This window comes from Xiphias gladius, chromosome 4, assembly GCF_016859285.1.
Source record: "Xiphias gladius isolate SHS-SW01 ecotype Sanya breed wild chromosome 4, ASM1685928v1, whole genome shotgun sequence".
Classification (NCBI taxonomy): Eukaryota; Metazoa; Chordata; class Actinopteri; order Istiophoriformes; family Xiphiidae; genus Xiphias; species Xiphias gladius.
The window spans coordinates 14,058,385-14,071,145 of NC_053403.1; the positions used below are offsets into that span (position 1 = coordinate 14,058,385).

The 12,761-nt window shown below is 38.2% G+C and overlaps 1 protein-coding gene across 2 annotated transcripts; it reads left to right on the plus strand.

Annotated features, from left to right (window-relative positions):
* Positions 1-1,545: 1,545 nt before the first annotated feature.
* LOC120789193 (scavenger receptor cysteine-rich type 1 protein M130-like) lies at positions 1,546-12,318 on the plus strand. 2 transcript variants are annotated; one of them, XM_040125763.1, is made up of 17 exons: positions 1,546-1,723; positions 2,851-2,928; positions 3,337-3,363; positions 3,480-3,791; positions 5,374-5,667; positions 5,802-6,116; positions 6,565-6,855; positions 7,069-7,383; positions 7,666-7,965; positions 8,474-8,782; positions 9,154-9,468; positions 10,141-10,449; positions 10,563-10,856; positions 10,951-11,286; positions 11,383-11,490; positions 11,759-11,843; positions 11,946-12,318. In XM_040125763.1, exons 2-17 carry the CDS (start codon positions 2,877-2,879, stop codon positions 12,097-12,099), a joined length of 3,816 nt encoding a protein of 1,271 aa, XP_039981697.1. In that variant the 5' UTR covers positions 1,546-1,723; positions 2,851-2,876; the 3' UTR covers positions 12,100-12,318. The 2 variants fall into 2 exon arrangements, with proteins under 2 accessions (XP_039981697.1, XP_039981698.1); XM_040125764.1 differs by lacking the exon at positions 1,546-1,723 and adding an exon at positions 2,231-2,662.
* The last annotated feature ends 443 nt before the right edge of the window (positions 12,319-12,761 follow it).

A 12,761-nucleotide genomic window follows, 5' to 3' on the forward strand; every position in this document is an offset into this window, starting at 1 on the left:
TCTGATATGTTTGGCATTCTAGCACTGTGTTATTTTCCAGCAAGAATATTAGCTTAATACATCCGGCTAATCTCACCACAAGTGATTCGTGACATGATCATACCTGTTTGTTGGGCCCCCTTACCCCAGATGATTTGTAATTTCCTTTCCCATCAGACAATGATGGATCTCTATGTGTCTTTAATGATTTACCCACACATCAATATGTGCTTAACCTGCTGTCCTCTCCAGATCTCAGTATTCCCTAGTTCTGTCATGAATTGGGAATACAGATAGAAGATTGAGAAAACTGAGGTCACTTCGTCTGTTACTCTTTTCGGCTTTAGAGCCTCACTCGTGCTGCTGACACACGTGGTTTAAAAGGTAGCTTACAGTCAAAACTGGATCTTAGAGTACTGAAGCTACTGTGTGCTTCCGGCAGGTGGAAGATGAACACACGGCAAAAACTTAATGAAAAACTGAATTAAATAAGTTCCAAATTGCACCATCAATGAACATCATGGCTCAATATAAAGTCCCCTTTAAGCACACATTTCTATGAGATTTTTTTCCTTCAAAGCCTGATCAGTATTCAAATATACTAGGACTTAATTGTGTGGTACATAAAGTATGAGAAAATAAAGGAATATATTTCAGTTGTATACTAGTTAAATGTGCATATGCACGTGCGAATCTGTGAGTATCATGGAAAAATAAGGAATAAATGATTTTTGTTAATGTGAAGAAATCAGCATCAAGGGGAAGTTTGAAGTGTCGTGATTTTGTGAGCTAGAGATGAGTATCTGTAAGCGAAGGCAAATTAAGGAAATTCATTATGTGTGCAAGCAAAATTAGGTGACTCAAAATGCTGAATAGACAAGTCAGACAGGCAACATCATGAGGGCCAAAAACTTCCATGTAATCTGACAGTATGTTCTCCCGAGAGAAAAAAAAAGAACAAGATGTTCAGGAAATTGGATGAGGCGAAAATCACGCGCAAACAAATGAACAAAAATAGAAACCAGTTCTGGTGATGATCAACAGATGAAATCAGATTTAATCTACCTCTCATGTTTGCAATTTGTTTGATTGTGTTTCTTTATTTTACAGGTTCGTTTATTGATCAACAGAAAAAAAAAAAAATCAGAGTCAGAGTTAGCCTGAAAGTTGTTTCCCGCCAAATTTTAAAAAGGCAACCAGTCTTGCAAAATTCATACACATAACAAAATAAGTATGCACAAAATAGTACAGTACAAATCCACCAACGAACAATGCTACAGCATAATAAATTGTAGCTACCCCAATAAAAACCCAATTATTTTTATATCACCTGGCAAACATTAGTTAACAGTGGAAATTATGGCAAATTATGCCAATAAATTCCAATAAAATATGAAAACATTGCTTGATATTTCTGATTTTTTTTTCTGATATTTGCAATTCTTCCACATTTTCTTTTGGGACACTTTGAGAACGGTCAGAGATCTAGAGAATGTGTTGGGTGGGTTTCAAGATCCCTAACAGGAACTGAATGAATGCAAAAATTACTGTTGCCTAGAGTTTCGAAACGGGAAGTGTGTATCATTCTCAGTCCCAGTGAGTCAATAAATTATGGGAGAACAACTGGTTCTGTCAAGTCAAATATTTGTGAAAGAACAGACTTCCGTGGATTAAGATCTGTCACCTCAGACTAATTATTCTGTTATTCTGATGAGCAAAAAACTGCATCAATCAATTTTGTAAGGTAAGAAAATTATTTGTAAAATATGATATTTCTGTAGTTCGGGTAAATCATCATTTTAAAGCTTGGAGTTTGGTGCATCTAACCTATAAAAATACAATATTTGCAGCATAATCCAGGTATTCTGAAGCCAAAGGATCACATTGTGAGTACACAATGCCAAAAAGATTAATCAGGATGACCATTTAAATGCATGCAAAGCTCATATTTTTAATGGAACTAAATGTGGAATGGATTCTGCATTCATATTTTCAAACTGGAGCTACAAGATGAAAAAAAAAACATGTAAAAGTCTCTACAACAGTACAAAAGGGGCATAATTTTGTCAAGAAAAAGTCTGTTGGTTAGTTCTGTACATTTATATATATATTGTATTTAGTCAGTTTGATACGACATTACTGAATTAAAAAAAGGGGGGTGGAGGGGTGGGGGTGGCTGTGCTATGTACAAATTCAACATAAAAGCACTGATGTGAATAATAACCAGAGGTAAGAGGGGGCGGGTGGTGGGGTTTAGCATTAGGAGTCAGTGATCAAATTCACCTCTTGACATTTGCTCAAAACAGCTCTCCTTTTGATCTACATTTCCCTTTTATTTTTCTGCAGCCGATCCTTTGCCTTATCCTTAAATCTCTATTTTATACCACTGCTTGCCAGCATTATGTTAAATGTTGGTATGTTTTCCTTGTGAATAAAATGTCTTTTTTCAAATAGAAATGTAGGTCTTGTGTAAAAACAAAATGAAATCTCCTCTGATCCTCTGTCTTTAATGATTGATCAAAATGTCAACATGCATCCAGTTTGCAGTCCAAGTCCAGGCGGTCGCTTTTATTCAATTACTGGAACCGTACATGGGGCCTCTATCGTTTGGTAGTTTCAAATATGATTTATTTTGAATTGTGAGTTCATTTTAATAGGTGCCCAGACTTGTTGAATTTAAAAGGTAAGGGGGCTGCTTCATCACCCGTTGTTAAAAAAAAAAAAAAAAAAAAAATTGATGGTTTCCAAAAATCAGAAAGCTTTTTCTTTTGCTCTGCTAAAGACATAAGAGGCAATGTAGCAGAAAATTGTATCATTGTTACGTTTAATGAAGATTAATAATACTCCTTTTTTTTTACTGTGTCATGACAGCATTTGACCTACTCTGAAGTTTCAATATGATCTTCATTTTTGCTGAAAAACTACATTATGTTCTTTATTTGTCAGTGGGTGAGTTTCTATTTAGTCAATTTGACTTCTTTCTCTTTACTTTTTCAACGATGTTGTCAACATTGTTTGGTTGCATAACTTCAAAACCAGAGAGAAAAAGAGAAGTGAAACTCAGTTTGTATCAAAAATATATATATTTTCATATATAGCATTTTACTGATAAAAGTTTTTTTTTAAATGATCTTTCTTTGAACAGTGTGACAAAGTTGATGTTGGATGATTGTGAATTACTTGTTTTAGAATCGTCTCTAAAATGACATGATAGACCTTAAGGGGCTTATCCTGATGAATTTTACAGAGTACAGCACTGAATGTTGCATATTTACTAGATAATATTGCTTAAAATTGTCATGATTTTCAGTGGCTTCCAGGTTTAATTGAACATTTTACTATATATTTATGCTGTAGGTCTACTGAGTCTACCACTGCTTACAGGTCAGTAAATTTTATGTTTCATGCCTGAACACCCATGCAGATCATTTTGATATTTATTTCGTGGTTCATGGTGACACAGCCTGCAGTTATTGTGCTTTCATTTTTTCAACTTCCAGAATGTGACAAAATTAGACTGGTCGGGCCTTCCCGTTGCTCTGGTAGAGTGGAGGTCTACCATAGAGACAGCTGGGGAACAGTGTGCGATGATCACTGGAGCATTGCCAATGCTGAGGTGGTGTGTCGCGAATTAAACTGTGGGACAGTTCTTGAGGCAAAAAAAGGTGCCTTCTTCGGACAGGGAAAGGATCACATTTGGTTGGACGATGTCCTGTGTGTTGGTCATGAGACTTCCCTCCTAAACTGCCCACACAGACCCTTCGCAGAAAATAATTGTGGCCACGGTGAAGATGCTGGGGTTGTCTGTTCAGGTAAGACTGAGTCCATTCACTTATGTCAATAATATTTGCTTGACCCACTTTTACCTTTATTAAAGGAATAGTTGGACAATTTGGGAAATACACTTATTTGCTTTAATTTCAAGAATTGACAAGACTGATATCTCTCCTTTAAATATATATAGTTTTTGTACAAACTAAAAAAAAAAAATTATTTGTTGATTAGTGAGCTATTAAGGTGCTGGTATGTGGATTTTGTCAGATTCGGATAGAGTGAGGCTAGCTGTTTCCCCGTTTGCAGTCTCTCTGCTAAGCTATTGCTTAAATGTTAATTATACACACAGAGATAAGTTATGAAATCAAGAACCAAAAAGTCCCTTCCCCATTTTATATCAAGAAATTGCCATGAAATGTGGAAATGTCAAGAAAAATTCGGAAATACAGCTGTGGAGAAAAGCAGCTAACGCAGCATTTATCTTGGCAACCAATCATATTACTGTATCTTGCATTCAAAAACCCAGAGATTACATTGTAAGTTCACAGTTTGTTTGATCGCGCCCTGGCAATGATGTTGCAGCTGAAGCACGGCAGCAAGGTCAACACCTGACAGTCTGCTGCAAATGTAAAGTGCCAAGGGCATGAGGTAGAGATGGCTGATAAACAAAAGCATAGCAGCTACCAGATGACCCACTTTTGGTCATGTCTGTATGTTTGATCAAAAGTCATCATGCAGTCATGAGCCTCTGCCTCCTGTCACCTTGGTTCTTTTATTTTCAAAAACACAGCATTAGGGCTTTGCTATGATGCAAGTATAAAAGTATTTGGACGGTTGATCCAGCAATTTACTAGTGTACTTTCCATAAAAGCTGGGCAGAGATGCAGAGAGGCAGCGATATCCTGTCTTTTACTCCCTAGTCTGTCATTAGAAGCACTCCTTGTCCAGCTGAAAAGCCCCCATACAATGGTGAATTGTTGCTTTTCCTTTTTTTTTGTACGGATTAAACAAACAGAAGTATTAATTAGTGAGTTTTATTGGAGGTGGTAGGTGGATATGTGTCCAATGGCCAGAGCCAGGCTAGCTGTTTCCCCCTGCTTCCAGTCTTTAAGCTAAGCTAAGCTAACTTGCTTCTGGCTGTAGCTTTATATTTAACGGGAGAACACAAGAGTGGTATCAATCTTCTCATCAAACTCTGCCAGAAAATGAGTACATGTATTTCCCAGTATGTCAAACTCATTCTTTAACATCTTCCCCACCCCCTTTTTTTCCCCCTTAAAGTAACTTCAAGGTTGTTAAAATCATCTTATTCTACACATTTCGTCAGCATACTTCAGCTTGCTCCAAATCTTCTTGTAAACTATACATTTACACTAAGTGAAATATTCAAACTCAAGACTCATGATTTTCATGGCTTCACCTTCCATCAAATGTAAATATTCTAGAAGCTTTGAGCACAAAATTAAAAATGAAGTTCTGTGAGTTTGAACAATATTTGGCTATGCAGAGTTACACACTTTTTCACTGTATTATTCATCAAGTCTTTTTTTAACCTCTTGCAGACAATCACTGATTGCATATTTGTCGATTTATTTACATTTCTGACAACATTATCTGCAGATCATGTGCGGACGGTCAACGGAAGCAATCGCTGTAACGGCAGAGTGGAAATCTTTCATGATGGCCACTGGAAACGAGTATGCAGTAGTGACTGGAGCAAGGAAGAAGCTGATGTGGTGTGCAACGAGATTAGCTGTGGCACTCCTATCATTCGGGCTGAAACACCATATTTTGGAGAGGCACAGAACCTGGTTGGAGTCAAAACCACCTGTTTTGGAAATGAGACCTCTGTTTCACACTGCAAAATTCAAGAATTCAAGGAAACCTGTGTTGATGCTACTATTTTTTGTACAAGTAAGTGATCAGTCTGTTCAGACTACTGCATCAGTAATTTTGTGGTGAAATTTACATGGTTAGACTACTGTATCTACTTGTTTGACTAGCCTCTGAATAAACATGCCCTTAACTTTTTCTTTTCACCATAACAGACAGTAAACCAATTCGTCTGATCAATGGGACTAATCGGTGCAGTGGTCGAGTGGAAATCTACCATGATGGACAGTGGGGAACAGTTTGTGATGACAGATGGGGGATGCAGGAAGCAGCTGTTGCATGCCGAGAGATGAACTGTGGGAATGCCCTAGCAGTCAAGTACAAGGCCTACTTCGGCAGAGGTCGGGAACAGGTTTGGTTGGATGATGTTGAGTGTACTGGCCTTGAGAAGTCACTTGCTGACTGTCCTCATAGAGGTTTTGGAGAACATGACTGCGACCACAGTGAAGACGCTGGTATTGAATGCTCAGGTAACACATGCTCTACCCTGTTTGTTGCTCAAAAATGTCATATTTGGTGATATTTGGTGATATTTGGTGAAGTACTTGAAGGAAATTAGATTGTTTAAAATCCAGGTGAGACCCCACTTTTAATACTAAATTGGAAATCCCAGAGACATTCCCATGTTTACATTTGTGTGCAAGGGTGATGGATAGCCATTTTTTGGAAAATTCTAATTGTTTTTTCGATACATTACTGCTATTGGTGTATTGATATATATATGTAAACGCTACTTCCAAATTTCCCTTACTGAAATAGCAGAAGTATCATTTCTAACAGATTTAGCAGTACAATCTGTTTCCTTACGACAAACCCTATCATCTTAAAAGGGAAGAGAAAATATCTCATTGCTGAAATATTATAATTTTTCTTGAACCTTTTAAATAAAATACCTCTTTTTAACTGCTTACTTTCCAGAGACAGTCAGATTGATCAATGGGACTGACCAATGTTCTGGCAGAGTGGAGGTCTTCCACAATGACCATTGGGGGAAAGTTTGTAATAATAACTGGGGCCTTAAAGAGGCTGCAGTGGTGTGTTCGGAACTCAGTTGTGGAACTCCAAAAAAACACCAGGAAAACTTCCATTTTGGTGAAAGTGGACTGAGAGGCTTTACAAGTAGCTGCACTGGCAATGTGAGCTCTTTCAGCCAGTGCAAACTTCAAGAATACATAGGGTCGTGTGATGGGGTTTCTATTTCATGTACAGGTAAGACGCAACAGATGTGGATATACTACAGCACTGTTCAACTAGAATAGCAAAGGTAAATAATTAAAAACAAATTGGCTAATGTGAAAAAAATATATATATATATTTATTATTGTCAGCAAATCCCACTCATATATCAATGTATCACTGATGTGATTTTAAAAGTTTGAGTTTAGGTTGTAAACATTTTTAACATGAGGAACCTGTCCTCAGGTAATCCACCAATAAGGCTTATCAATGGCACTGGCCGATGCTCTGGCAGAGTGGAGATTCTGCATAATGGCCAGTGGGGAACAGTGTGCGATGATGAGTGGGACATCAATGATGCTCAGGTGGTGTGCAGAGCAATGGACTGTGGAACGGCTCAGACAGCCAAATCTAGTGGCTTCTTTGGTCAAGGCCAAGGAGACATCTGGCTGGACGATGTCAACTGTTTCGGGAATGAGACATCCCTTGTGCACTGCCAGCATCCTTCCTTTGGAGAAAACAACTGTGGCCATGGTGAAGATGCTGGTGTGGTGTGTTCAGGTATCATATCAGTTATTACTCTGCTGTGTTTTTTGCTCCTCTTGTTGTTCATTATTTACTTTATTTCACAAATTGGCATTTATACCTACATTTTTCTGTCACCTCTAATTCTCTCAGATGAATATTTTGCTGACAATTATCAATAATTAAATTGCTATATCACAGTTATTTCCACAACAGTATATCAATCAGAATATCCCAAACAGTTTGAATGAACATTTCTTTCAAATGTGTACAAACACCAACTAACTAATTGCTGATTCTCTATACTTTGCTTTCTAGCTACCATTAGACTAATCAATGGGACTGACCAGTGCTCAGGCAGGGTGGAGGTCCACCATGGTGGCCACTGGTCGCCAGCATATAATCTTAACTGGGGAATGAATGAAGCTACAGTGGCGTGCAGAGAGATGAACTGTGGAGATCCTGTCAAGACCACGAGCTCATTTGGTAAAGGCAGTGATCTGGGAGGGTATAGAATCAGTTGCAGCGGTAGAGAGATGTCTCTCACAGAGTGCTCACTGCAAGACTATGTGATGACCAGAAACGATCGTACTGAAGAGGCAGCTATCGTATGTTCAGGTAAACCTTGAAGTTGCACTGAATTTTCGAATTCTCCTTACACTATATATATATATATATATATATATATATATATATATATATATAATGACACTGCAGCAATTGTGCATATTTTGGTTAACATCCCATGTTCCTTTTGGAAATTAAACCATATTACAAGCTATATTTTAGTGCCTGCCCTCACATATATCACACAATTCAAATTACAGAACTGACATTGACAGCTGATAGCAAAAAATTCACGCCCCATGGAGAACACTAATGTGGAGGGCACTTTCATGGCAGAAAAATTAATAAAACTTTAATTTTTTCTTTTAGGAAATGGCAATTTTGAGCAAACTCAAAACAAATGGCAAGGACATATATACTGATTTTTTAAAATATTATCATTATTATTATTATTTTTTTTTTTTACCAAAAATGAATTTTCATTCCAGCTAGACTTTAAGACATCTGCAGCTCAACTGCATGCACATTAATATAACAACTTTATTAATATCATTTCCAGGCAATGTGAAATTGGTCAATGGGTCCAATCGTTGTTCTGGAAGAGTGGAGTTTTATGAAAAGGGCCAGTGGGGGACTGTGTGCGGTGAATCCTGGGATATGAACGATGCCACAGTGGTGTGCAGGCAGCTGAACTGTGGGAAGGCTCATAAGATTACCACCATGGCTGAGTTTGGGCACGGCACAGGACAAACCTTTATCGATCAAATTGAATGCCATGGATTTGAGTCTACACTGAATCAGTGCCAACAACGACCATTTAGAGATAAAACGTGCAACATCACCTTTGTTGCTGGTGTTGTCTGCACAGGTAAGAGAGAGCATTTACAAAAAATTACCCCTATCACTGTTCAAGGAACACAAATGACCTTTCAAGCTCAACCCACATCGTTTTGTCAGTGCTCTGAGTGTGAAATCTAGTATCCCCTCTGACTTCATAACTAAATTCATAATCCCTCAATCCATCATATTAAAGGAAAAATAAAAGAGAAATTTAGACTGTCACATGCTGGTTAATAACACTGTGTTAAAGCTATGTGTTAATAAATTAAAAGAACTTCTACATTATCAGCTGGAAAATTCTCAGAACATCAAAATTCCTGGAGTTTTTTCTTTTATTTTTTTTTTATCTACCATATCTTTGGCTACTTTATAATCACTTTAATTGACTTGACTTTGCAGGAAGTTTGGAAGTCCGGTTGGCTAATGATAAGGACGAGTGCTCTGGCAGAGTAGAAGTCCGTCATGGTGAGGTGTGGCAAACAGTGTGTGATGCAGACTGGACCTTGAGTAAAGCTGAGGTGGTGTGTGAGCTGCTGGAGTGTGGACGTGCTGTGAATGCTCTCAGTGGTGCCCATTTTGGCCAAGGCAGTGGATCAGTGGTGGAGGCTAGCCATACATGTTTTGACAACCTGACAGCTCTTCAGCAATGCTCACTAAAAGGTTTCAGAGCAGCAACGTGTGGGCACGACCATGATGCTGGTGTTCTCTGTGCAGGTAAAGCCTTTTAAATTATGTGTTCAAAAGTCTGACATGCAGTTGGAGAAATAATATAATATCATAAGCATTTCTTTAACATTTGTAATCTGTTTACACATACCAAGTAAAATCAATGGAGATGGATGTTATTTTATTTACTTTATTCGATCAAGTGCAAAATTTTAGGAAATACAGTAATTTGCATTGTTTTATAGAGTGAGATGAGAAGATTGATGCCACTCTCACATTTCTAAGGTTATTATGTAGCTGGAGCCAGTAGATTGTAGCTGCTCTGGCAATGAGAGTAGTGCCAATCTTCAAATCTCACTCGAGGAAAGATTTAGCACAAATTAGCATATTTTCCCAAACTCTCAAACTATTGCTTTAACGTTTCATTTGCATGACAAAATATATTACATCACTATTTTTCTGTATGTCAACCATTTTCCCCTCTTTGATGTTGAACCTAATCTCTGATAAAATGGTGGGACAATGTGTAAAACGCATGTGCATTCAGTTTTAAGATGAAAATGTATCTGTATAAATGTTATTTATTTGTATTAATACACACGTATGCCATTCAAAAAATAGGTTTTAAATCTGATAACGCCTTCAGAATTCTATGTAAATGCATGTCTCAAGGACTGCCATTTACAATTGTACTCACTTCATTTCTGTTTTCATATGCAGCACAGCTCCGTTTGGTCAACGGCGCAGGTGAATGCTCCGGTAGAGTGGAGGTACACTATAAAGGCCAGTGGGGAACTGTGTGTGATGATGATTGGCAAATGACCAATGCTGACGTGGTGTGTAGACAGCTTGGCTGCGGTCATGCAGTTTCTGCTCCTGTAAGTGCCCACTTTGGTAGAGGCACCGGTCCAATATGGCTGGATAATGTGGAGTGTTCAGGCCAAGAGTTTGCTCTCACACACTGTTCCCATCCCGCGTTTGGAGAAAATAACTGCGGGCATGGTGAAGATGCTGGCGTTATCTGTTTAGGTAAGACTCATTATTAATCTATGAATGAAGTTATTACCTCCAAACTGAAGGTAATGAAGCTGCGTTGGCTGTTATGACAGAGCAAACTAATTACAATTTTTTATCCATTTCAGGTGCTCTACAGAAACCTGAAATCTCTTTGAGTCCTAGTTCAGATGTAAACTGGGGTGAAAGAGTTGAAATCACCTGCACTGTAGTAACAGAACACTCGGGTGGGACATTCCTCCTAAAAAAGACCGAAGGATCATTTAAAATGGAAAAATTCTCTGAACACGAAGCTGCAACCTTTGCCTTCCCCACAGTGGACTTCAGCCAAAGGGGGTCGTACTTCTGTGAATATCAAAAGAAATTTCCCAATCAAGTCATCTATTATCCTCAAGGAACTACTGCTGAGCTCTCTGTTACAGGTCATTCCTTTTTCCTTTGTCCAGTTAAAGATAATTGCAAACAAGTTTTATGATGTATATGAGATGCGTATGAAAATGTGTCTCTATTCTTCAGTGAAACTGGAGAAGCCCGCCATCACGCTGACATCTCCTCATGCAATGGCGGTCTACAGCCCTGACAAAATATCAGTCACCCAAGGCAGCAGCTTCTCCATCACTTGCTCTACCCATTCCAGATATCCTGGAGGTGTCTTCTACCTGACAAAGACAAACATGAACACCACTGAAGAGAAGCCAGCATTTGGCCAATCTATCTTCTACATGGCTTACTTTGAATTCCCTGAAATAGCTTTTGAACATCAAGGAAAATATACCTGTGTCTATGGTCTTAACATCTCCTCGTTGTCCTTCAATTCCGTTCCCTCAAAGATACTCCAAGTCACTGTAGTCGGTAGGACTAAAAGAACAATTGATTTGTGTTTCCACAGTGATTATAGCTAGTTTTCTACTTTGTTAACGCTACTAAATGATTGTTTCATCCCTACAGCATCTACATCATCTCCAGTTGCCGCAGGCGTTGGGGGTAGTCTAGTGGTGTTGCTGCTCGTGCTGGTTGTAGGCTACCTGGTCGTGAAAAAGAGATGGCGCGGGGCCGGTAAGTGGCAGACAGACAAAGTTAGTGACTAGCAGGTGAAGATAGTGAAGCACGTAGAAGCTAAAGCCAGGCATTTTTCTCAGATATGTGATCCAATGTAATTCCAAATGTAATTTTGGAAGGTGATATGTCAGTATTGTGTTCACAGCTTGTTATGATGCCCTCAAGTGGCCACAAAATCAATTCATTCTGTCAATTATTCCTCTAATCTCAAGACTGTTAAACAAATGACAGCTGATGTCATGGTGATGTTATATTTACTTTACAGGTACCATTGTTCAGTTTAGTAAAAGATTTGGAGGAGCCATTAAACAAGAAATGGGAGACAGAAGCAATGGAGCACTTGATGGAAGGTAGGAAAAAAGGAATGCCAAAACATATATATTTTATTTTAGATCTAACAACTTAAAATACATATTGATGCTTGCAATTGTCACCCTCCTTGTCTCTGTCAGGGACCACAACACCCAAGTGAATGACCGTGTTGGGCAAAGTCACAGCTCAGAAGACAGGAGTGATGATGGTGATTTTGATAACTCTATTGAGACAGTCCCTGAAGACCTGGCTGGGAGAGTGTGTTACGAGCTTGAACCACTTGTTCTCTCGTGATAACAAAATGACTCAAGGAATGACCTCTGTCATGTGGTTTCACTAAATTTAAAGAGTAATGCAACACCCGGTTAAAAATCTGTGTTTCTCTTCTCTCTCTGGTTGAAAGTTTCATGTCTGTTGCAACTAAAACCACACTCAGCATTGATGTCGCAGTGTACTGATACACCCTGGGTTACACTTATAAGTTGAAGTCAGCAAAAAAAAAAAAAAAAAAAACATCAGCTGGTGTTATATTGCTCTTATAAGATAGACCAATGGAACATTGGGGACCTTTGTTAATTGTGTTTTTACACCTCTTCTTAAGTAAACAAATAATTCAGAAATCTACAAACTAAGTATTTCCACAAATAGATGCTGTGTTATTTACTCAAAAAGATTTTTAAAAAATGTACTTTGCAGAAATTGAAAATGTAATTTTAAATAGCACATACGATGACATATGTTTCATCTTTTTAAAGTTTCCTTGTAACAGTGTAATACTCCCTGTAATACTTATTCCTGTAGTGATTTTTTATTTTTCTGGGAGATTCTGCTGATCACAAAGCTAAGGTCCAGGGACCTGTTTGAAGGTACAGATCCTGATAGCACGTTTGCTTTGCTTTTTACTTTGTATTTGTACTGCATGATAATTTGCTTTTTTCTGGTGTATTTGAGTACTG

What these genes read in the sequence shown, in the direction of transcription:
- LOC120789193 (XM_040125763.1), top strand. Translation starts at nt 2,877, where the DNA reads ATGATCTTCATTTTTGCTGAAAAACTACATTATGTTCTTTATTTGTCA. An exon ending in TGTTCTTTATTTGTCAGTGG is followed by an intron (nt 2,929 to 3,336) that starts GTGAGTTTCTAT and finishes TTTATGCTGTAG; the next exon opens with GTCTACTGAGTCTACCACTG. An exon ending in AATGGAGCACTTGATGGAAG is followed by an intron (nt 11,844 to 11,945) that starts GTAGGAAAAAAG and finishes TGTCTCTGTCAG; the next exon opens with GGACCACAACACCCAAGTGA.